The 24976-nt window shown below is 41.8% G+C and overlaps 2 protein-coding genes across 2 annotated transcripts; one reads left to right on the plus strand and one right to left on the minus strand.

The window, feature by feature from the left end:
- Positions 1-491: 491 nt before the first annotated feature.
- On the minus strand, positions 492-2334 carry LOC125895709 (uncharacterized). Its single transcript, XM_049587774.1, has 3 exons — positions 1707-2334; positions 1394-1532; positions 492-1252 (listed from the first exon to the last, which is right to left on the minus strand). Exons 1-3 carry the CDS (start codon positions 2321-2323, stop codon positions 497-499), a joined length of 1512 nt encoding a protein of 503 aa, XP_049443731.1. The 5' UTR covers positions 2324-2334; the 3' UTR covers positions 492-496.
- Positions 2335-2927: 593 nt separating this feature from the next.
- Positions 2928-24387, plus strand: cc2d2a (coiled-coil and C2 domain containing 2A; the record flags this gene model as incomplete). The annotated part of the gene is made up of 38 exons (XM_049587120.1): positions 2928-2968; positions 3101-3182; positions 3406-3459; positions 3662-3742; positions 3848-3995; positions 4311-4402; positions 4562-4663; positions 4754-4834; positions 4917-5126; positions 5255-5411; positions 5513-5649; positions 5746-5877; positions 9350-9559; positions 9699-9805; positions 9916-10056; positions 10285-10441; positions 12640-12911; positions 13177-13354; positions 13502-13655; positions 13826-13973; positions 14639-14777; positions 15206-15409; positions 15504-15596; positions 15696-15787; positions 16882-17049; positions 17178-17235; positions 17340-17449; positions 18375-18471; positions 18552-18650; positions 18746-18922; positions 19813-20016; positions 20123-20212; positions 20296-20409; positions 22845-22979; positions 23068-23190; positions 23274-23332; positions 23416-23593; positions 23783-24387. Coding segments are annotated over 38 exons (5010 nt in total), but the record flags the coding sequence as incomplete, so codon positions are not given.
- Between the last annotated feature and the right edge of the window lie 589 nt (positions 24388-24976).

A 24976-nucleotide genomic window follows, 5' to 3' on the forward strand; every position in this document is an offset into this window, starting at 1 on the left:
TTAAACTAAACAATTCTTCCATTTGTTTACAATATCGTCAGGAATTGATTCCATCATTTTACATTGTTTTACAACAAATTCCTGAAATACTGCCCTTTATGTGTATTGAATCTATGAAATGAGTTTGCCTTTCTGAACTGAATTAATTAAATGATCTTTTCCATGATATTATAATTTATTGAGCTGCACCTGTAGAGCCTTCAGGCTGAAACGTTAAGACATTCATGAGTGAGAAACTGCAGAAAATGTGCACTTGTTTGTTCAGTTTACTTACAGAAATACATAGAATGTCAAGTACATTACTTGTGCAAAATTGCACAATCTCAAAACAAAATTTAGCCTTAAGAAGTGTAAAGTAAATAAAAGATGTGAGAGAGAATCAATCAATTGTACAAAAATAAGACTCGCTATGAAAAATGTAATTTACAACAGCTGAGGAATAAACATGTTCATGTTAAGTTCATCAGAAGGAGGATATGGTGATATGGCCACAATTTCAAACTTCATATCTCTGTTTCTTGACAAGAGGTCCATTTTGGTAGTTTGAGAGGAGACATGCGACTGTGAAGAGCTGGTTTATGCTCCCTGCGATGGAGAGAGGGATAGTGGTATCAAAGAGTTTATTTTCTTTAACTCTTCGGATCATCCTCTCGACGTGCACTCTCAAACGAGCAATGGACTGCGTTTTCGGAACATCCACCTCCGGCATTTGCGTCTTCTTGGAGAGGAAGGCAGGACAATGAACAGTCCCAGGTACAAGGTCATCCACCATGAAGCCCTTATCAACCATGATGGCCATGTCAGGTGTTAAGAGTGATGTAATCCCTGACTGACGAAACACCTCCTTGTCGCTCATGGAACCCTCAAAGAGTGCTGACACAAAAGTCAGGGCTCCGTGAGGGGACATTCCCACCATGGCCTTGAAGGTGCGGTGGGACTTGTAGTTGGAGAAGTCTTCACTCTGAGGGAGCAGGGATGAAGGAGTTTGACACCGTAGCTCTGTGCAGTCAAGGACTACTTGTGTGTCGCTGTAGCTGCCATGAAAGACACGCGGAAGACTGGCCTTCACAGCTGCTGGAGACATCCATGTACAGACCGAGCCCAGTAGGCTGTAGAGGAAGTTGGCCCAGGTCACGATGACTCGGCTGACTGTGGCTCGGTGGATGTTAAATCTATGGCCCAGCTCCCTCTGGGTACAGCCGGTGGATAGGTATGTCAGGAAGAGGAAGAGTTCATCTATCGGCAGCAGTTTCTGGGGGAGAAATGTTTAATGAGTGTTAGTTCAAAATCATCATTTTCAATTTTGTGTGTGTGTCTTTGTCTTTGTTTTTGTCTTTGTGTGTGTGTGTGTGTGTGTGTGTGTGTGTGTGTGGTTGGGGGGAGGGGTACCTACAGTCGGTCTGGTTAAGGGGCTTTCAGTTGTTGTGCTAGTGGCATAGGTTTTCCTTGCTCTGGTGGTGACCCTAACCAGTTTGGCTGTAGCTGCACTGATCAGGTTCCAAAACGCCATCAGATGCTCATATGAGGGGAATCTAAAATATAGATACAGTATTACAGCTGAATTAGTTATCATACAAGTTCGACATTACAATAAGAAGACAGAGAGAAAATAGTAAAACAGACAATAGATGCAACCACTTGGTAACGTCAAACGTTGATCTTCCAACTATTAACTTAGCTTGACAGATTTGTTGTAGATATCTTACCTGGTGTAAAATCTGATGTCCTCTGGTGACGAAGCAAACCGCTCGAGTCCAAATGATTTCTCCATGTGGAGTGTGTGGAGCTGCTGTCTCAGCGCCTCGATTTCCTCACGCATTTTTTCATACCGCTCCCGGTTGACACACACCACGCGACAGGCTCCGTAGTCGTGGTCCTCGAGCATTGGGACCATCTCCTCCTCGGTCTCCATTGGGCTTGGATCCGGACTTGATGTCGGTCGAGTCCCGGCCCCTGTCTTGCTGGTAGCGTAATTGTTCCATGCAAACAATGTTGGCACGGCGCTTGCAGCTAAAACCCGTCTACCATTAACAGTAACACGAATGTGGAATTTTTCGAAATGTCGGCCGCATACCTTCGTATGCGGAGTTACGGTAAATCCCGTCCTGCGAATCTGTTGCAGCCACTCCTCACGCAGTCCGTTTTGTTTCGGGAAGCGGTGGAAGCTGAGTTCGCTGTTATAGCGACTTGAAGCGGTACAAAGTGGCACACAGCAGTGCTCATTAGAGCCACCCGTCGTTCTCTGAAACTTAAAAGCATCCCTGACATTATATTTCTTCCTTTTTTGTACAGTTACAGCTCCCACGTCTTCATATTGACTCATTTTACCGCCGTAGTGACTGGAGTGGGAACTGAACCGGAAACTGCAGTGCCGCTCACTGGCGAAAATCGGAAGTACGTCATGGGGCTTGTTTTTTTTTTAATGAACTTTATTTGAAATGAATTAGTGGTTGATTCAAAATCAAATAAGTACTGTATTGTATTTTTATACAGTGGTGTTATGATATTGACTTGGTTTGGAAATAAGTCATTGGTCAACGTCACAGTCAGTAGTACCTAGCATCCAATTACAACCACGCGTTGAAGTAACATACTAGCCAATCACAGCACAGTAAGGCGGGACATCCTGCAAAAGGGATGGTTTGTGCTTTTTTTCCACGGTAGGTTGAAGAGTAGTTTATCTCGTTACTAGGCAGCGATAACGGCGCTGGTTTGCTAACTATTGACCACAGTCTTAGATATTTTATACAGTCTATGATATTGGGAGAGGAATAAGTCTCTCGGAAAATTACAGATTTAGGCACAAGCGACACGAGCGCAGAGATGCTTACACTGTAGGACGTTAACATTAGCCGGGTAATACAGACTTACGGTTAACGTTAGCTAAACAACAGTGCTCACAGCCCTGACCTGCCTTTCTGTACTTTATTGTACAGAAAACTATCCTCGCCACCCTGGCCTCCTCGAGGTAACCTAGTTTATCCCTTATTGTTTCCTACAATTAACCACTTCCCTGTAACCTTAGTTAGCTACACGTCTAAGCTAGCGTTAACAGTTACCTGTGTTTGTTTTAAAATGACCGCCTCTATTTCTGTTTTAGTGACATCCGAGAAAAGCTGCGCAAGAAGCGACGTGCTTTACAAGACACTTTGGTAAAAAACAAAAATGAGGACGACATTCAGGTAAAGTTACAAACGCTATCTCGTTAAATAGTGTTATTACAGAGGTGTTGTGTCTGTGGACTGGCAGAAGCCACACAGAGTTCATACAGCACAAAGTGAACAAGAACCCTCCTTGACAAGACTCAGCATGACCTGGAGGAATGTCTTACTTAGTCTATACACACTTAAAAGTCAGGAACACAGATAAAAGAGCTTCTTTAGTAAATCTAATTATACTTGATAGGCTCTGGTTCCGTCTACCAGTTTGAAAGAGGAGAAACTTCAAACTACAGTGAAGGTTGGTGTGTGTTTTGTAGCTTAGCCTGTAGGCTGTAGTTGCCCTCCTGTGTGTGCTTCTGGCTGCTTAACACCAATCTTATTCTCTCTTCCCTGTGCCAATGAACACTTTTCAAGTTGTGCTTAATAGCAGTGTGGATAGAAGTACAGTTTGCATTTGCAGTCTTGCTGTTGGTCTCAGTTGCATACCTGTGTTGCACCAGGAACCTCAAAGCAGCGAGGAAGACCCAGGGGAGACACTGAAACGCACGTTAAGGGCTCAGAGACAGAGGCGGAAGAAAAGGGTACTTATCATCCTCTTGCACCCTTTAATGCTATTTATTACTGTTTCATTGTACTCACTTAACAGTGTATGTATACATACTGTTCCATCTCTTGGCATATATTAGCTGCTTGACCAGTCTTCAGCTCAGGAGTCCCATGATGATGATGTGGAGGAGATCTCCACCGTTCAGCCCCACAGTGAAGATGAGGGATCGGCTGAAAAGGCAGCTGACCCAGCGGTTTTGTCAAGACCTCCAACTGGATCTCAGAGAAGTTAGTGTCCATGTTCTCTCTAAACTTGCCCCTCACCCTCTATGCTTTTTGGCTGATCAGAGCTGGATGTCATTTTGAAAAAGTCCAGTTGCAGTAACAAAACTGTGCTGCATGATCCTTTATTGTCAACATTTAAAGAACACTTCTTTTTCCATGTAACAAAATGACCTAACTTCTCAAAATAAAATGACTAAAAAAATTGGCAATATCCAAGCAGCCGGTGCCAGAATTTGATTTGGGATAGTCAGTGTCAGTAGCAATACAACACTAAATAATACATGTGATTATTGTTTCATGATGTGCTTTGTCTTCTAGGTGTCTCCTCAAGACTTCAGCATACTCCCAGCTCTCAGCATTTAGACAGCTTTGTGACACGGCGCTTGGAAGAGAAACTGAGAGCAGCCAGAGTAAACTGAGTTGTTGTTTTTACACACACACACACACACACACACTAGCCTGTATTTAGATAATATAATGAAAGATATCCAATTCCAAAACAAAGCACTCATAACTGCAAATCCCGGATGAAATATTTTGATGTATAAGTATGGTCTCTTGTGTTTCAGTCTAAAGGTGAGAGCCTTCAGCAGGAGGAGGCCTCTCTCGAGCCAGCCAGTCGCCTTCAGAGCCTCAGAGATAGAGACACTGTAACAAGGTTTGACCGAGAGGTTAGCATCTATTTCAATTTTGGTCACACAGCGTCCTTTCACCATGACTGTACCCATCACAGTGGAGGTTTAACCCACAGTGTTTTACAGGTTGATCCAGACAGAGCTGGAGGACACGATGACCCTCTTGCACTCAGCACCAGGGTGAAGTTCAGAGAAGCAGCAAGACAAGTAAGGCTGAAGACAACATTGCAGTCATTTTAAGAATAAAGTATTTCTTTTGTATTTATTTATTTGTTTTGTGCAAATACAGACAGGAAAAGGCCTACCGACTGCTGAGGAGGCATACAACTTCTTTACACTCAACTTTGAGCCAGATCCACCAGATGGGACTGAGAAGAAGAACAAGAAAAAAGAAAAACAGAAAAAAACAGCTGAGGAGGGCAGAGATGAAGAAGGAGAGGACGAAGCTGAGGAGCAGGAAGATGCTGAAGCAGATGATCAAGATGAAAATGAAGACCAGGTAAACACCAACAATGATATTGTAAGAAATCACCTGTGTGTATCCTGATTATTTCCACGTGTTCCGCAGCTGCAGTTGCATAAAACTGAGTAGATTCTAAACGCCTCATATTCTTTGTTCCACCTTAGAGTGAAGAAGTTCCTCTTGTACGAGATGAAGAGGATTTATTTGTCATTGAGCAGTCACCACAGGACTTCCTGGAAGTGAGGAAAGCAGTGTATGTTGGGTACCAAAAACGTGTTCTGCAAGAGAGTGAGCGCCTTTTTACACCAAGTTTTCGAACAGGTATTTTGTAATGTAGAAAACCACCTGATCCACACCCACACTGCTGAGAATGTGAACTATCTTTAAAATCTTTTAACTGACTTTATCTTTCATTGACACAGTCCCAACCTCAAGTAAACTGCCTGAGAACACGAAGCCCCGTTATCTGGAGGATGAGGGTCTGTATGTAGGGGAGAGGCCTCCTGTATCCCTGACCAATGAGAACATTCTGGAGAACCGCATTTTGAAAGCAGACGGGGTAATTTCAACCAACATGCCAGACAGTTCAACAGTGTCCATGCCCCTAAATCCATGAGTTCTTTAATTAATATATCTTTTTAAATTCTTCATTAAGGGAAAGAAGTGGTTTGGAGATGACGGCAGGATCATGGCTCTGCCTGACCCCATAAAGGAATCATCCACCAGACCGCCTCTCTTCCACATGGAGGAAGACCTGGACCCTGCACTGCAAACTGTGTACAGGAAGGTCAGACACACGCCCACTCTCACTTCGATCACTCCGTTCATTTGCCACATCTAACGCACCGTGCACATTCATACACTGAAAATGTGGTGGCACCCTCACACTTGAGAGTTCTCTAACCTTTTTGCCATTTTGAAAAAAAGCAAAAGGGCAGTATGGCATTTGGTACAAAGGAGCAGGGAGGGGGGAGGCGTTTGTCATCAGGGAATAGAGCAGAGGTGGAGGATGACACATCAGTGATATCATCTCAGCAGACAATATACAGCTGGATCAAAACTCCAGCTGGGCATTGTGGGCGTTAAAAGAAGCTGTGAAGTCACCTTTTGAAGAAGTGCTACAATGGAAATTGAATTTTAGATTTTATATGCTTTTCCCTTAAAAGAATACTTCACCCACAAGATGACCATTTGTATATCAGTTTTCACTGTGTGTTACCTTGAATTTGTGAAGAAAACTGTTTTTCTTGCATGCCCTCAAATGGAGAGTGTAAAAAAGGTGAACATATCAAAACATCCTTTTACAAACTCTTAACACAGCACCTGCAGTCCGAGGTCCCAATCCAAGTCTCATTTATCCGAAAGCTCAGTAATTCTCAAATGCTTGCATTTTTTTACTAACACATTAAAATATAAAACACTTCTGCCTACAAGTAGCGCGCCCCTAGTTTGCCTCAGCGCATGTGAGTATGAGCTCCACTCGAGCAGAGTTCGAATGCACACACATGCTCAAGCACACTACTCAGCTGAGCATGAGACTGTTTGCACAAACATCCTAAACACAGCAAAATAACAAAACAAATGTCAGATGGCAGGGTCTCTATGGATAAAAACACTGACACGCACTTCTAGTACAGTGGTTCCGGTCCAAAAGTGGGTCACGGGTCCATTCTGAATGGACCACAAGTGATTCGTGAACGTGTGAAGTTTGTAAAAAAACACATCATTTTGAAGTACAGTGAATTTCCAGCACAGAGTTTTCATTTTGATGTGCATTTCCTGTTGTAGAGTGAGTGACTAACGGACAGATACTTAACAGAGACAGCAAACTAGCTCGACAACGTGGCCACACAAAAGTATGATGCTTAGCATATTAAACTGTGTGGACCTTGCACCATTGAAGAGGAAATCTGGACCCCGTGGCTGGACCAATTGGAAATCACTGTTAATTAAATTTAAAAGGGTTTACTTTTGTATGAGTCTATACATAGTTTTTTAGGAAAATGCTGCATAGTATTCCTTTTATCGGCAGACATGAAGAAGTTTATTTCGTGCTGAATTCTGTGTAAATATTAATTTTCATGTCCAAACACTACAGAGTTATGGAAGAACCTCCACAGATGGTTATCTAATAATAATAACAATCTCTTCTTCTTGACGGGACTGATAAGAATGATATTGCATGTCTGATACTGTCAAGATAAATACTGAAATAACATTCAAGCAAAGATTTTAAGAAATGTTCTGCATCCTTAAAAATCTTATCAGAAACCGAAACCATCAAAACAATATCATGTTATCTCTTTTATGTACAGTAGACCTGTGTGCTTCTACATAACTCAGTTTAATTGCTTTAATAAAACTGTAATACTGTATATTTGATCATTTCTATTTGTTGGTGACTTTTACCTTGAGGGATGTGAGGGATGAAAGGACAGAGTGATTCGTATGCTGTGCACAATATTACTAGTACAACAAAATAAAATCTACCACAAATTACACATTTAAACAGCTCCCAAATACAAAAATGTCCCCTGGGATCTATATATATAAATCAACAGGTAATTTCCTCTTTTAGTAAAATCCTAAAAGATTGAGTTGTTTTTTTTCCCACCTGGACCTTTATGCTCTGCCATTTCTCCTCTAATCAGCTGTTATGATACCACAACTATCACACATTCACATATACGTAGTTTTTTGTTGAGCTGCGGGCGTCCCGTAGGTTTACATTACCAAAGGTTTATGACAAAATCACTTGACGACACATCGCTAAAGAGGAGAGGGAGAGATGCTGTGCTGCTGCCAGAGGAGCCGCTGAATGAGTTCCCTCTGAGCAGTAAGTCGCTAAAAGTGTCCGAGAAGTCCAGGGCTGTTCATAAAACATTCAGGACGCCACAGTTTATTCCACACTACTGAAGCTGCTCCTCTTTTTGCGGAGCACTGCGGAGTCTGTAATAATTTTGCTTTCAGCCATGCTTGTTGTTGCTGTGGGTAACAGTATGACGTCAATATGTCAACAAGCCGAAATACTGCAGGTATCACGATATGAATTTGAACGAGGTGATGCGGCACACCCCTGCTTAGTCTCTCACACAGACGCCGATGATGTCAGCACGCTGGCTGACTCTGTCGTCTGTGGACATTCCCGTGAAAGTTGTAGTAGAACTAGTGCTGGCTCCCAGCGGCAGTGATGTGATTGGATCCAAATACGTGTACTTCCGTACTTCCTCGACCAACGGCTGATTAGCTTTGCCTTACACCCGCCTACACTAGAATTGCTGTTCCCCGAATTGTTGTCCGTAGTACAACAGAAAAGGAAGTGTTCAGTGCAAGAAGAGATTAAAATGGATATGATTTCATTTGATTCAGCTATATTGCAGAGCTGCAATGTCTCTGTTACATGGAACACACGTGCTGCACCTATGGCAATGCCATCACGTGGTCTGGATATCCCCGCCCATTTCTATTACAAAACGAAAGACGAATGTCCCCAGACTCCCATTCCGAAGTAAGGGAGGCTGGTCACGCGAGATTAACCCCTACTGTGCAGATTGTGATGTCCCATGAGGCAAATTTGTGATTTGCAAAATTGGGTTGTATAAATAATATTGACTTGACTTGACCATATATTTTAATTGTATTGTATTCTTTTTTTATGAAAAGTGCTATATAAATAAAGTTTGATTGATTGATTGTTGGATAATTCGCGTGAACCCAATTATTGAATTACAAATGGTGGTTAGGTGTGTGTTACAGCTCAGTGACAAATTCTGAGCACTCAGACTGCATTGTCCATCTGTATCCTTATGTAAAGCAGCTTGTTCCGGACGTTATTCACACTTCTAAATGTCTGACCATATAGGCAAAATATGATAAATAAGGGAACCCTGAAAAAACTGTCAATGCAGGTTTCACTCAGATCTGGTTCACTGGTTGAGACTATCTGAGTTGGAAACCCCCAAAGAACCCTTGTCTTCACATGTTTTTTTTTTACTCTGGAGACAGGCACAGCTGCCACATTTGATCACTGTGAAAACAGAGCTTCCATTGTAGTTCAATTGAGTGTTTATTTTACATCGTTGTCATGCATGACTTTTCATTACAGCACTCCCTGATGGCCTGGCCAACTATTTCACGCTTCCTTTACACTTGCACTCGTACTTAGATACGCTCAAGCAAACGACAAGCACCGAGTATGTTTCATCGTGATTGTTATTTTCCAGACGTTGCATGATGGATGATGTTGTTGTCTCCTCCAGGCCCTGAAGTCCAAGTATGCAAATTTGTATATCTCTGGTGCAGCGGACCCTGAGGGGGACTACCAGCTTGATGTTGATGTCGCTGGGCTGATCTTCTCTCATCACCCACTTTTCAGTCGTGAACATGTACTGGGGGCCCGTCTGGCTCAGCTGTATGATCAGTACCTCACCAGGCAGCGCAATAATCTCACAGGACACCTGACTGACAAGGTAAACTTTACTGAATAGTGAAGCAGTTACAAAGACGCTGAAATGTCCTTGCAGTCCTGAATAGGTCCTGAAATTTCCCTTATTATTCAAATAAGCCACAGATAAAGTTTATATCATGTGTTTTCTGTGTGTGCTGTAGTTGAATGGACTAAGAAGTGCACTGCGAAATATGCTTGAGGTCCATGGTGGGGAGAACCTCACTCAAGCCATGCAGCAGAGGATAGCAGAGTACAGTCGGGAGGTTAGGTGAGTTTTCCAGATTGAGCTCCATTCAAGTCCTGTTCAAACCAATATTCTGTGGCACCACGACAGACAAGAAATATTCCTGCTGTGTGTTTTTCCCCTGGATATCACAGGAACACTCGGCAGCTACGAGACACTGAACAGGAGAAAGACAGGACTCTGCTGAAAAGCATAGTGAAAGTGTGGAAGGAGATGAAGGCCCTGAGAGACTTTCAGAAGTTCACCAACACACCCTATAAGCTCTACCTCAGGAGGTAAATCTCTCTACACAATTTTGCTGGTGCTGCTCCATCGAACTTAAATGAAATACTGTGTTCCTGTCTTGTTTAAAGGGAATTGGTTGGTAATAAAAATCTTACTACACATTCACACCTCCCTCTTGTTGAATAATGTATATCTTCACATTATAGTGTTCCACAGATGCTTGCACCCTTGTCATTAATATGCTGTGTGTGTGGTTTCTTTTCTCAACCTTGCTCCAGAGAGAATGTGGACCGGGTAACAGATGAGCGAGAGTATGAAGAGGATATCTGGGCAGAGATTGTGGAATTGGAGGCAGAGACTGATGAGGATTACCAGAGAAAGCTGGCCGAGTACAAGAAACAGCTGGAGGAGTGGAAACTCTGGAGAAGAAAGCAGGTACCTACTTGAGTTAAAATGAAAATTTATTGACCATGCTGACATCAGCCCATATTCATTCACTGCAGATTTATTGAAACCATGTTGCCTGATTAACTAACAATAAATTGTAGTGGAAAAAAAGGCTAAACTAGATTTAAAGTAATTTAGAGACATGTTTTGTTTTTGTTTTGTTTTTTTACCAGAAAGCACCAACAAGTTGATTTTTAAACTTTAAAATGTTCTGCTCATCATCTTTGTCATATTGGGGGGAAAAATCAAAAGACATCTAAAGCCTCCTACAGACTGTGAGAATTTAGCAATCTTATTAGTTTAGTGTAAGCTATAGTGTGCGACATGGATCTTATAAACTCGGGTACGACATCAAGTTTGATGTGACTGTCCGATGTCCAGTTCACAAGGATGCTGCGCGGATTATGACTTCTCCAACTGTGAAGCAAAACACAGAGGGTCACATTATTAAATAACCTAAAGTTTTGTGGACACTATATACTGCGGTGTGTCTGTGTGTGTGTTTGCTAGCTGCTAGGCTGCTCACCTGGCAGCTGCAACTCCGCCACTGTTTTCTTCCATGCTTTGTCCTTCTTTACGCGATCATGATAAGAACTGGAGGACGCAGCATACAGACAAGGCTTCTGATGCCACATCTCGACAAGGATTTCCTCTGTGCTGGTATCCCAGATTGCAAGACCGTGACAACAGCCATCCTTGAACTTCTCTGACGGTGTGATGTAGGACTTCCTTTTTAGAGACATGACCAAAGATATCGCCCGTGTTTCTTTCATGTTGGTCATCTTTCATGTGGGACAGGCCCAAATCTCACAGTGCCATATAAACTTACTGCTTATGCAAACTGAGCATTTTGTACTGCTGCACCTTCACATTAAAAGCATTAAACTGGTGAAACACAAACTGACTTTTATTATGGAGTAGTCACAGGGAATGCAGTGTGTTTTTCAGTGAGTCAATCAGCAGACACGAAGATGTTTATTACGTGCAGGAGTCTGCGTAAATATTATTTTTCATGTCCAAACACCACTAAGTTATGGCAGAGCCTCCACAGATGGTTATCAAATAATAAACTATCTCTTCTTCTTTATTGGGACTGATCAGAATAATATTGCATACCTGACACTGTCAAGATAAATATTGAAATAACATCATTCTATCAAAGATTTTGAGCAGTATGTTGCATCCTTAATCTTACTGGAAACAGAAACCATCAAAACAATGTCATTTTATGTACAGTAGACCTGTGTGCTTCCACAGCAGTCGCCTTTATTGCTTCATTAACTGTATCCTTCCTCTTATGTGATTGTGGGTGTGATACTGTATGCTTGATCATTTATATTTTTAGTGACTTTTTCCTCGTATGAAGTGAGGGTTGAAAGGACAGAGGGTTTTGTATGCTGTGCACAATATTAATAGTACAACAAAATAAAATGTCAATAGTGACAAATTTTGGACAAAGCATGTGTAATTTTCAAGGTAGAAAGGTCAACCTGGGCTCAAATTGAAGCTTATCAACTTGGAGGTTTTCTATGTGCAAGTGAAGCATTGATATCAAACACAAAGTGATGAGAATTTGGCAAATGGACAGTCATTTTTTGCGGGGATGTTGTGTGTGATATTTTGAAATAAAATGGCAACAAGCCCCAGAATCTTATTTTGCTACGTTCCCCTTTATGACAGGATACTCCTTGCCAAATTTCATACTTGTATAACTATTTCTGCCATCGTAGTGCCCTAATATTTGCATTTACGTCATTTTGCCAGAAATATGTCCCAAAAAAGGGGGTTGTGGGACCCCTGAGACCAAACAGCCCACAGTTGGGGGTGCTTGTTATCAATTTGTGATGGCCCAAGGTATATACAGGCTAACAGGAAATAATAATAAAAAAGGTAGCAGAAACATCATGGCTAGACCTGGCTCCCGGCCTGAGCTGCAGGTGACAAGCTGCACACCTCCAACTTAGTGATGTAACAAACTCCCTTCACTGTGCTCTGCTGTCTGCAGACTGATGCTGCGTGCACCATTATACAGAATAATAATTAAAAAGGGCCAATCAGTGCCTGACTTCTTTATTTAAAACAACAGTAGTTTGCTTTGTCTCTCAAAAAGAAAGACATCAAGATAGGCTTGTACAGTGTGTGAATATATGCATATATATTCATACATTCACATCCTGCGTTTTCAGAGAGCCAAAAAGAAGAAGCGAAAAAAGAAGAAGAAAGGCCAGCCACAGGATGACACCGAAGAAGAAGATGAAGACCAGGAGGTGAGTGAATCAGAGGGGCCCATTGAAGAAGGACCCCCGAAGCCGGAGCCTCCAGAGAAGCCAGACTTTGATTCTATAGAGCAGCGAGTCCGAGAGAAAGCCTCCAGGATACGCAGGAAACCAGGAGAATCCATCCTGATCCCTGAGCTGTCTGCATCTGGAAACATCACTGCCAGTGAACTCTGCCCCAGGTATGAAGAGAAACACAGAGGAAGGTCTGGGTTTCTTTACAAAAAGAAAAGAAGTAAGAAACAAGGGGCCGGGTCAGTGTTAACTAAGTAACTAGTTTTTAGTAAACACATTGATATCTAGAAAATAAATCTGCATATATCAGCCACTGGCAGATTTTTCACTGTTTTTTAGAAAACCAAGAAGTGTAACCCTGAGTTTAAAATGAAAGGACTTCACTGCACTGTGGAGGTTTTTTGTGGACTGTTTGTTTGCTCCTTGTCGTAGGCCTGAAATAGCTCGAAGAGAGGACGTTAAGAAGCGTTCTCATTTCATCAAGATCCTATACAATGGCAAAGAAGTCTCCCGAACAGACAGCAGACCCTTGACCTCTGATTTCACAGGGCACTTTGGCCAGATTTTCAATCTCAAGATAGTTAACTGTCCACAGAGCATCAACTTACAGGTACAGAAACATGTATCATGCCTCCACTTTGTGTAATCCACTTATCTGCTTGATAGATTACCACATGAACTGTATTCTTCTCTCATTTGTGTGTGTGTGTGTGTGTGTGTGTGTGTGTGTGTGTGTGTGTTTTCTGTGTCTCGGCAGGTGTTTGAGGAGATTGGCTCATCATGCTCCCTCCTGGCTCAAGTGTTTGTTCCAGTGCCAGAACCCTCAGTTTTGACGGGCAAGGTCCCTCTGGAGGAATTTGAGTTCAGCAGCAACCAGAGAGTGATGTTTGACCATGAGGGTGTTGGAAGTGGTAAATGCCTTCATTTGACTGTAGCTCGGACCTGAAACTCTCTCAACTGCAAATATATTCCCACTCCAAAGATAACATCTATATTTCAATGTGAATCACAGCCCTCACATTTGTTTGTTTGAGTGATCTCAGTCCCTCCTGTCTCTGGTTCTCTCTGTTTGCATCGTCAGACGTGCCCCTCTCCTTTGAGGCTGATGGCGGTAACAAACAGACCCTGCTGACCTCTGGGAAGCTGTCGTGCTGTGTTTCGTGGGGGATTGGGGAGGATGACGTACCGCTCGCCCCTCCTGTGTCTCAACAGCCTGGCGGTAAGAACAGGTAATGTCACTGAAAGGACAGCACTGGTGGGTTGTAACTTGTAAATGAATGTATTAGCCCATGAACGACATATCCTGTGTGATTTACAACACTGCTGATCATCTTCCAAAGAATGGTGTTTATATCCATGAATGCATTTTCCTAGCCTCCAGGCAGCCAGTGGTTTTAGTTTGTGTCAGCATGATATAAACTTGGCAACATGCTCAGACTTGAAGCTCAGCTAATACAGGTAATCAATCATGTTAAACTTGGATTTAATTTAGCATCAGAGGTTATGCTGCAGGCTACGTTTCTGAAAAGTCTGTTTATGATAGGGCAATGAACATATTCGAATTGAACATTTCCGTTTTTGCTTATTGTTTTTATTTTCTGACAACTTGGCTTATCAATGAATCACAAGGCTCATTCATTTTTGATGCAAATTCCTAAACATTGATGTCAGAGTTTCCTACATCTGCACCTGAACGCATTTGTCTGATGGTTCAAGTCTCTGCAAGTTTCGTAAAATATCACATTGAAATGAATCACAATAATAAGTCTAAAATCATACAGTATAGAACATGGCATCTTTGTAGTCCTTTAAATCTGTCCTTGAACATGTAACAAACAAGTCAATGGTTAATTTTACTCCTATTAATCACTCCCCTTCTTCTTATGTGTTTTAGTGGCTTGGGCCGTCTTGATGCGGTCACATATATCGGGGCATCTGGACTATATGACATGAAAAAAATTGGAGAGTGGGCCACGCAGTCTCGACTGGACCCCAACGATCCCAAAAATGCCTCCATCATGCAACTGCTGAAAGTGGGTATCGGAATCAGGGCATAAGAAAAAGGTCTCAACAACAGAGCTGCGACAATTAATCAGTTACTTGTAAACTATTCATTTAATCACCAATTAATCTGATAATAGATTAATCAGTTTGTTTTGGAAGAAAAGTTTGAATTCTCTGATTCCAGCTCCCTAAATGTAAATTTTTTTTGTTAATTTCTTACTGAATATATTTGGGTTCTGGACAAAGTAATTTGAGGGTTCATCTTGGGCTTTGGGAAACATTTTTTCACCATTTTCTGATATTTTGTCGATCAAACAACTCATCGATTAATTGAAAAAATATTCATCAGATCTATCGACTATGAAAATAATCATTAATTGCAGCCCTTCTCAATAGTCAAGGACCCCAATTTTTGCAATAAAAACGTTGCTTTGTTCTTTGTTCCTGTGGTTGCCAGGTGGCCAGTAGTGGAGAGGTAACAGCTCCAGAGTACTTCCGTCTGGAGCAGCTGCAGGAGGAGTTCAACTTTGTGACTGATGAAGAGTTGGACAGGTCCAAAAGATTTCGGCTGCTCAGGCTCAGGAACCAGGAAGTTGCAGAGTTTCGAAATTACAAGTGTGTTCCTGCCCTGGAGAGGGAGGTCACTGACAAGGTGTTCCAGGTCAGCCCTGCAGATAGTTACCAGCAGAATATTATGGACATGGCAAATGAGAATGCATTCATTATTTTCCTCTTTTGGGTAAAAATGATTTCAGGAATATGAGAAGAGACTGAAAGAGACAGAGAAAGTTGACACTAAACAACATCTGGATTCACACAGAGCCTTAGTGGCCAAATACCTCCAGAAGGTGAGCAGCCCATATGATGTAAACATGTTTTTGTTACCTCAGCCTTTAGCATGTAATAGCTCCAATCATCTGTTGTATAATCCTGGCATTTTTCCACAGATCCGAGAATCTGTCATCAACAGATTTCTTCTTGCCAAGCATCACTACCTTCTGTCTGACTTGGTGACAGAAGAGGAGATACCAAGCATCGGGTAAATACTCCACCAGGAATTAACTGACTCAATAGTCTGCCTCCCTTTTAACTCCCATCTTTCACAGCTGACATTCTTTCATGTTTGTGTTATGCCTGTTCCTGTAATTTTTTTTCTTTCTTGCCAATCACAAAATAGTGACTCAAGCATGTTTGCATGTGATCTATCATTTCTGTATATCTTACGCTTATTCCACTTGTCAAAAGAACTGAAAAATTACAAAGAGTGCCTGCTCAAGTTGTAAAGGAAAGGTTAAATAACTTGGAGTGCTTTGAAGTGTGGGATCCACAGCCAAATCAACCTATCACAGAGAGTGGCAGGACCGATATAAATCACAGGCTGATGTAAGTATGTTTCTTGGCCTGGCGCTGCTTCGGCGTATTTGATCTTGAACTCAACACGACATTCCACTGGCTGAGTAATACTGTCCTCTGGAACTGCTCAAGGCGGTGTTTTAAAGCAGGTTTCACAACATGTGGACATGATAACAGAAAATCTGAACTTAATTTCACTCTTTGATGGCATTTATACAGATATACATAATAATGTAAAACTGTCGACTCTAATCACACTGTTGGGTGTTGCTTTGCACATTTTATCATCATTGAGAGTGAATGTTATAATCTTCTCTGTTCAATTTTTCTGTTATTTTTCTGCTATGCGTTTTTAACAGTGGGGCAGGTCCAGGGTATGAGTCTCTTTCTTTTTCTCCCACCCTCTGTGTCTCTGTTTCTCCATTTCGTTTGAACCCTGAGTACCAGTACAGTAGTGTCCATAGACCCTGTGTAGTATTCAGTCCTTTCAGGATTTTGCAGCTTATTTCACTGAAACAGGTTGATTTTTTGGGGTGTTTTCTCAAAAATTAAGATGAACTTAAGTTTTTTTTCCTGCTGTATATCATCACCTCTTAATTAGTATTGTGATCATAAAATGGCAGATACCTGGAGGGACTGAGTACTGTTGGTGGTAACGATCCTGTCCCACACTTTGAAACATGTTTTTGAGCTCTCAGCGAACATTTGCATACAGTGTGATGTATGAGCACCCTGCTGGTTGTTGACTTAATGATGGCTGTTTGTGGGGAAAAAAATCAGGATTCTGGGAATGAACCTTTTCAAGCTGGCTGAACCCAAGCGGCCGCTGAAACCTCAGAGGAAAGAGAGAAAGAAGGTGACGGCTCAGAATCTGTCTGATGGAGACATTAAACTGTTGGTAAACATCATCCGGGCCTACGACATCCCCGTCCGCAGGCCCCAGAGCAGGTGAAGTGCATCCACTCAAATTCAGAATAGTGTAGTTGAAATCCTCCTTCCCCTCTTTTTATAAATAACACTTGTACAATTTAGAAGCCTGACAGACGTTGAACTTTGTCAGTGGGTTTTTATTTCAGCAAACCAGGACAGTCGTCTCAGAGCGTCATCCAGGGCAGCGATTGGCTTGTCAACCAGGTACAATACACCTTAGCTGTATTTTACAGCTGATTGGCAGCAACGTCTTAATTGGCATGTGATTTATATTGTATTTTTATGTGTTTGTTATTGGTGTGATGTAGATACAAGTGAGGCCTTTTGTGGAGGTTTCCTTCCAGCGCACAGTGCTACAGACAACCACAGCTGATGGACCAAACCCCTGCTGGAACGAGGAGCTGCAGCTACCGTTTAGGTGACAGCTGTGTACTTCATGGCTTGATCTTTGTGTTTTATGATAAATGTTTACATCTGTTTTGGCAGCTTGGTGCTATCAGCTTTATCCACTTAGATCAGGGGTAGCTTCAATATCAAAAGAGCCATTTTTGACCAAAAATGATTTACAAAAATTTATCCGGAGCTGCAAAACATATGAAGTAACACAGCCTGATAAATCTAAATTAGCCTGTCAACATTACAAATAGGTCTAACTGAGCGTTCATTAATATGTTTAGCCACCAGGGGGCACTGCAGTGAGCTATTTAGGATTATTTGGAACTTTAACTTTGCGGAGTCGGCAGTAAAAGTACACAGATCTCTTCACACACAATTAAATTCTGTTTTCTTCCAAAACTTTTCCTTTTTTGGATTTGGAATCCTTAGATAGCCAAGTTAGGGAGACTTGAGACTACTGTCGCCACCGCTACAGAGATTTGGCAAAATGTAGAGGAAAAGGCGCCAGGCTGAAGACGATGGACGCAAAAATGTTCAAACTTTTTTTGTGTGTGTGTGTGTGTGTATGGGCTACACATTTTTACAATTGAAGAATGTCAAAATCAAACCGTTATTAATTACTACATGATTTTTTTTTAGCCACTAGAGAGAGGCTAAAGAGCCGCATGTGGCTCTAGGGCCACAGGTTGCCTACACCAGACTTATATAAAGGTTGTCAAAAGTGTCGATACGTCAGTACTTTATTGATACCACTGAATAAAATAAAACAATGTCCTTGAATTATAGATTCGATTGTATTGAAAGCACTGAAGCTTTAAAAAAAGAAAGAAACATATGTACAATCAGAGTTTCAACCCAAGGCTGCACAGATTAAACAACAAGGAAGAAAATCACCTCATCCTCAAGTAAGTGTAGAAAAGTAAAACTCCTCTTCCTCTTCTCTACAGCGCCCCAAATGGTGACTACAGTGCTGCAGTCTTGCAGTCAGTCAGAGACGAAGTCTTCATCAACATATTTGATGAGGTGGTTTATGAAACTGGAGTGGTGAGTAAAACGTTCTCTCACATCTCACTCGCAGTAATTATATCAGAACATAACTGTAATATTTGTTCTTTGCTCCTCAGAGTGACAAAGACAGAGGGAAATCAATACACACCTGGGTAGAGAAGCATTGGCTGGGTTCTGTCAGGATTCCTTTCAGCACCATTTATTCTCAGTCCAAGGTGACAGTCTTTGTTGTTGTGGATTTATTAACAGGCCTGACTGTCTGAACTCCTGACTGATTTTATTTTTTTTTTTTTTTAATTCAATTGCACAGATTGATGGAACATTCAAGGTGAATACACCAGCAGTGTTACTGGGGTACAGTAAGGAGCGGAGCCATGGCACTAACACTGGTTATGACACTATGAGGAGCCTGAGCGAGGGAGCATTTATCACACTCTTCATCACCATTGAACCTCAGCTGGTGCCTGGAGAGTCCATCAGGGAAAAGGTAAGTCATGTTTAAGTGCCAGAGTACACAAGTCGAAAATAGCTGTGCTTGCTTTTTTTTTTTAAAAAAATTCCTGTATTGTGAGATCACGAGAATTTTTTAGCTCGAGATAAAAAGATAATTAATTAGCTAGCTTGACGACATGGCCAAATGCAAGTAGGACTCTGAATGTATTAAACTGTGTGGACCTTGAACTAATGACTAAGGAGAGAAAGTTCTAACACAGTTATGAATGACTTATGAATCCTCTCAATAGCTGTGACAGTGATCTTAAAGGCTGGAATCAGATGTAATCAGATGAACCAGACACTCATTTTCAAGATCTCCATAATTAATCCCTGATCTGTTCTTTTCTTGTTATAAATGATCTTGTTATTTCAAGAAATCTGCCTCTAGTTTTCCCAAGAGTTCCCATAAATCAACCTGTTATCACCACAAAACAAGTTCTGTTATTTCGAGATAAGGATGAAATGATATAATTAAGTGCAAGCACAGCTGTTCTCAGCTTCCATACCAAAGTAGAGGATTGCTCCTGTCTGCTTCGTAGTGCCCAGCCTGCATCATCATCATGTGGTAGTTTGTCTTACTTCATGTGTGTCTTCAAATACATCCGTTTCACTTCATTTGAGTGTCTATATCAGTATTCTATCATTTATGTTCACATGTTGTCCATGCTGTGCTAAGTTGGTGTAAATGCATTAATTTGTTCTTATGCTTGTCGTCCTTTTGTCATTACTTGCTTTTGCTCTGCTACATGTGCTAGATTAAGGAGTTGAAGGTAACTCATTCAGTCACCCATCCATGATCACATCATTTTTAAGTCATATTGATTCATTTCCATAGCGCCGGGCCAATATTCCTCTGCTGTAACCTTTGACCTTTCTGTGCAGTTTGACAGCCAAGAGGATGAAAATCTACTGCAGGCTTCAGAGAGGTTTGAGAAGGACGTGGCACAGCGCTACCCGGACCGACCCTGCGTTACCACCGTCATAGACCTCAACGGGAAGACGGTCTTCATCACACGTTATATTCGACCACTCAACCCCCCACGGGAGTTACTGGATGCATTCCCTGATAACCTCCAGGAAGCCTCGGTCAGTCGCTTGATTGAAGTGAATCTTGAAAGGAACTCCTCCTAACTTTTTATTCCTTATTTGATCAGATTTACTGTAGTGACACACCGACTTTATCCTCACACAGGCCCTGGTTGCCCGATTCGTCTCACTCATCCCGTCTCTGCCAGACAGCATTTCATTTTCTGGTGCCTGTGATCTGTGGAGCACCTGTGATGTGAGTGAACCCCCTCGGATGTGTTGTGATTGTAAGAGGAGAGAAATGCTCATCTTATAGTAACGTGTCTGCTTTCTTTTCAGCAATTCCTCAGCCTCCTGGCAGGAGATGAAGAAGAACACGCTGTCCTGTTGTGCAACTACTTCCTGTCAATGGGAAAGAAAGCCTGGCTTGTAATTGGCACTGCTATACCAGAGGTGTGTAACAGTTATATGTAAACCTGAGGAGATTTCAGGTGTATAATGATCTGTTTAGTACGTCACCCACACGTCTCCAAGACTATGAAATGAAGTCTAGGACACACTCTCTGACCTCATGGGAGCTGTGGGGTAGAACATGCAGGTGCTCTTTCGGTGTGCTCACCTTCACAGAAGTTTTTGGTATGCTCGAATGGATGGTGGTCGATATACAGTACAGGCCAAAAGTTTGGACACACCTTCTCATTCAATGCGTTTTCTTTATTTTCATGACTGTTTACATTGTAGATTCTCACTGAAGGCATCAAAACTATGAATGAACACATGTGGAGTTATGTACTTAACAAAAAAAGGTGAAATAACTGAAAACATGTTTTATATTCTAGTTTCTTCAAAATAGCCACCCTTTGCTCTGATTACTGCTTTGCACACTCTTGGCATTCTCTCCATGAGCTTCAAGAGGTAGTCACCTGAAATGGTTTTCCAACAGTCTTGAAGGAGTACCCAGAGGTGTTTAGCACTTGTTGGCCCCTTTGCCTTCACTCTGCGGTCCAGCTCACCCCAAACCATCTCCATTGGGTTCAGGTCCGGTGACTGTGGAGGCCAGGTCATCTGCCGCAGCACTCCATCACTCTCCTTCTTGGTCAAATAGCCCTTACACAGCCTGGAGGTGTGTTTGGGGTCATTGTCCTGTTGAAAAATAAATGATCGTCCAACTAAACGCAAACCGGATGGACCGGTTTGTGCAGAAGTCAGGTTAATACACAGCTGACAGCCCTATTGGACAACTGTTAAAATTCATATTATGGCAAGAACCAATCAGCTAACTAAAGAAAAACCAGTGGCCATCATTACTTTAAGAAATGAAGGTCAGTCAGTCGGGAAAATTGCAAAAACTTTAAATGTGTCCCCAAGTGGAGTCGCAAAAACCATCAAGCGCTACAACGAAACTGGCACACATGAGGACCGACCCAGGAAAGGAAGACCAAGAGTCACCTCTGCTTCTGAGGATAAGTTCATCCGAGTCACCGGCCTCAGAAATCGCAAGTTAACAGCAGCTCAGATCAGAGACCAGATGAATGCCACACAGAGTTCTAGCAGCAGACCCATCTCTAGAACAACTGTTAAGAGGAGACTGCGCGAATCAGGCCTTCATGGTCAAATAGCTGCTAGGAAACCACTGCTAAGGAGAGGCAACAAGCAGAAGAGATTTGTTTGGGCCAAGAAACACAAGGAATGGACATTAGACCAGTGGAAATCTGTGCTTTGGTCTGATGAGTCCAAATTTGAGATCTTTGGTTCCAACCGCCGTGTCTTTGTGAGACGAAAAGGTGAACGGATGGATTCCACATGCCTGGTTCCCACTGTGAAGCATGGAGGAGGAGGTGTGATGGTGTGGGGGTGTTTTGCTGGTGACACTGTTGGGGATTTATTCAAATTGAAGGCACACTGAACCAGCATGGCTACCACAGCATCCTGCAGCGACATGCCATCCCATCCGGTTTGCGTTTAGTTGGACGATCATTTATTTTTCAACAGGACAATGACCCCAAACACACCTCCAGGCTGTGTAAGGGCTATTTGACCAAGAAGGAGAGTGATGGAGTGCTGCGGCAGATGACCTGGCCTCCACAGTCACCGGACCTGAACCCAATCGAGATGGTTTGGGGTGAGCTGGACCGCAGAGTGAAGGCAAAGGGGCCAACAAGTGCTGAACACCTCTGGGAACTCCTTCAAGACTGTTGGAAACCATTTCAGGTGACTACCTCTTGAAGCTCATGGAGAGAATGCCAAGAGTGTGCAAAGCAGTAATCAGAGCAAAGGGTGGCTATTTTGAAGAAACTAGAATATAAAACATGTTTTCAGTTATTTCACCTTTTTTTGTTAAGTACATAACTCCACATGTGTTTCATTCATAGTTTTGATGCCTTCAGTGAGAATCTACAATGTAAATAGTCATGAAAATAAAGAAAACGCATTGAATGAGAAGGTGTGTCCAAACTTTTGGCCTCTACAGTACATGAGAACATTTTCATACAGAAAGCATTTGTCTTTTATAAAGGACCTTTTTAGTAATCGCAGAATTGTAGTTCTCATCCATATCTTTATTTTTCATATAAAAAAAATCCGACTAGCCGACTGCGGACTCCTCAATGGAACGAATCAATCATCTCCATGTTCTGTGATAGTGCGCCAGCTATTTGGCCTGACTTTACTGCACGTGTTGTACCCCAAGCATATGACGTGATATGACCTCTCCTTTTAACCTCCTTGCACATCTCATGAACAGATGTGCTTCCATTTTATTAACTGTATCAATCCACACTGACTCTGTGAGACACGTATCTCATGAAGACCCGCTGTGTTTTTAATCGCACAAATGCCCAGCTGTATATGCGTTTTGAACTTAGATTTTTGATGTCTTTATTTCGTAGGGGCCCACAGCATATGTCTTGACTTTAGAGCAGAACCGCTACCTGATCTGGAATCCCAGCAGTGGTCAGTACTACGGACAGTATGACACCTTCTGCCCGCTGCAAACAGTTGGCTGCCTGGTTAATGCTGAAAATGTGAGTGAAGAGAAAGCAACTGTATGACATCAGATCATTTCCTTTAGATTGCAGCAGATTATATAACTTTATCCAAATTTTTCTTTAGGTGTGGTTCAACATTCAAGAGTATACGTCACCGATGACGATGAGTTTTGACAGCAGTAAAGCCCATCTGTGGAAGCCGTTTTTCTCCCGATCCTTCTCCGACCCTGGGCTGTCCAGTGTACAAGTGAGTGTTCAACACAAATTTATAACCTTGATTTATGTTCAGTAGTAATTTTTACACATTTTGTTAAATCTGATTCTCTTTAGGTAGAGGAGCTGGCATATCGGCGCACAGACAGAGCAGCTGCAGCAGAGCTTCAGGACAGGCGAGTTAACACTGTGTCATATTGATTTGATGGGCTACAATTACACACTAGACAAAACTCATTTAACAGCTCCCTCTCTGTAGAATTGAGAAGATCCTGAAGGAGAAGATCATGGAGTGGCGACCTCGTCACCCAACCCGCTGGAATCGCTACTGCACCAACACCCTGAAACAGTTCCTGCCCAAACTGGAGCTGAGCAGGGGGCGGGACATGGCTGAGGGGCACCGCCACGAGCTGCAGAGCCTGCTGGGAGACAACAGGGTAAGTGTGACATGGGAACGCCTGGAAAGAACTTACTTGACTGAGTCACTGCATGATGTCATCAGTCATCAATCTGTTGTTTCAATTATAGAATATTCTCCGCTTTGAAAAAAAAAACTGGCTGAACACAGGGTGTCACATTAATAAAATCCTCTCATAAATAACCAATGGGCTTTATTTTGTTTTTAGATTTCAGGATTCCCCCTGAATCTGCCTTTCTCTGAGATCCGGCCCATCATAGAGGCGGTGTACAGCACTGGAGTTCACAACGTTCACGCATCCAATGTGGAGTTTGCCTTGGCAGTGTATGTGCACCCCTACCCTAATAATGTCCTGTCTGTGTGGGTGTACCTGGCCTCGCTGGTGCGTACATGATACAAGAGACACTCATCTCACTGTGGATCACTGTGCCTCACTGCTTTTGTATAGAAATGTGCTAAAGCTTTATTTAAGCTGACAACTTTATGTAATCACATTACTCACACACTGTTTTTACACTATTGTAAATGTAATGTATATAATGGATATCAAGTAAAGAAGTTATCAGTTTTATATCTGTACATCAAATCCAATACAATTTAATAACTTTGTATTAAATCACAATTTTTTGGACTTTATAGTACTCACTTGGTCCTTGACATTTATTAATTTATGTTGTATATATGAAAGAGCCAGACAGTAACAGGGTTCCTACAGGTTAAGGCACGTTGGATTTAAGACTTTTTTGATGCCACTGGGAATAAAACTTCAGACCAATTTAACGAAAACTGAAATTTAAAAAATAAAAAAATAAAATGGGGGTTATGGACAAATTTGCCCAAATGATTATTGTAACATAAAACATTGTTTTTGTTGGTTCCACTTACCTGATCTGCCTTATGTTTTTTGCATTTTGGAAATTAATTAAAAACAAAAAAAGATGTTAGCAATATAACATAAGAAAAAAGGATGCCTAGAATTCCACTTTCCGTGTCCCAAACATTTTAGGACCTCTAAAAGACTGATTTAAGACACTTTAACCATTTAAGGCCTTATTTTTAGATTAATGAATTTAATGTCTTGTAAGGCTTCTTGAGTATCCATAGTAACCGTGTAGTTAAAATATGCAGAAATGCCTTGTACTAAAATCTAACGCCATTGACAAAAACAGCCTAATATCTAACATACAGTAATAAATTCGCACCAACAAGAAGTCTAAAGTAATTAAGTGCTAGCTCAATATTCAGGGCTCACAAAATATGTTTCCTGATAATATTTTTTAAATGTGTTGCCAAGGTTATTATAGACTATATTATAAACTAAAAAAGCTGAAATTAGGTGTGAAGAAAACATTTTAGTTACAAACAGACAAACAATTCTCGTCATAATAAAATTAGATTTGCT

This window comes from Epinephelus fuscoguttatus, linkage group LG10 (genome assembly GCF_011397635.1).
Source record: "Epinephelus fuscoguttatus linkage group LG10, E.fuscoguttatus.final_Chr_v1".
NCBI classification, from domain to species: Eukaryota; Metazoa; Chordata; class Actinopteri; order Perciformes; family Serranidae; genus Epinephelus; species Epinephelus fuscoguttatus.

Bases quoted from the DNA above. Each gene is read 5' to 3' on its own strand.
- LOC125895709 (XM_049587774.1), bottom strand. From the start codon at position 2,323: ATGAGTCAATATGAAGACGTGGGAGCTGTAACTGTACAAAAAAGGAAG. The intron at 1,533-1,706 runs GTAAGATATCTA...TCTATATTTTAG, and splicing joins GACATCAGATTTTACACCAG to ATTCCCCTCATATGAGCATC. The intron at 1,253-1,393 runs GTAGGTACCCCT...TTTCTCCCCCAG, and splicing joins GCCCCTTAACCAGACCGACT to AAACTGCTGCCGATAGATGA.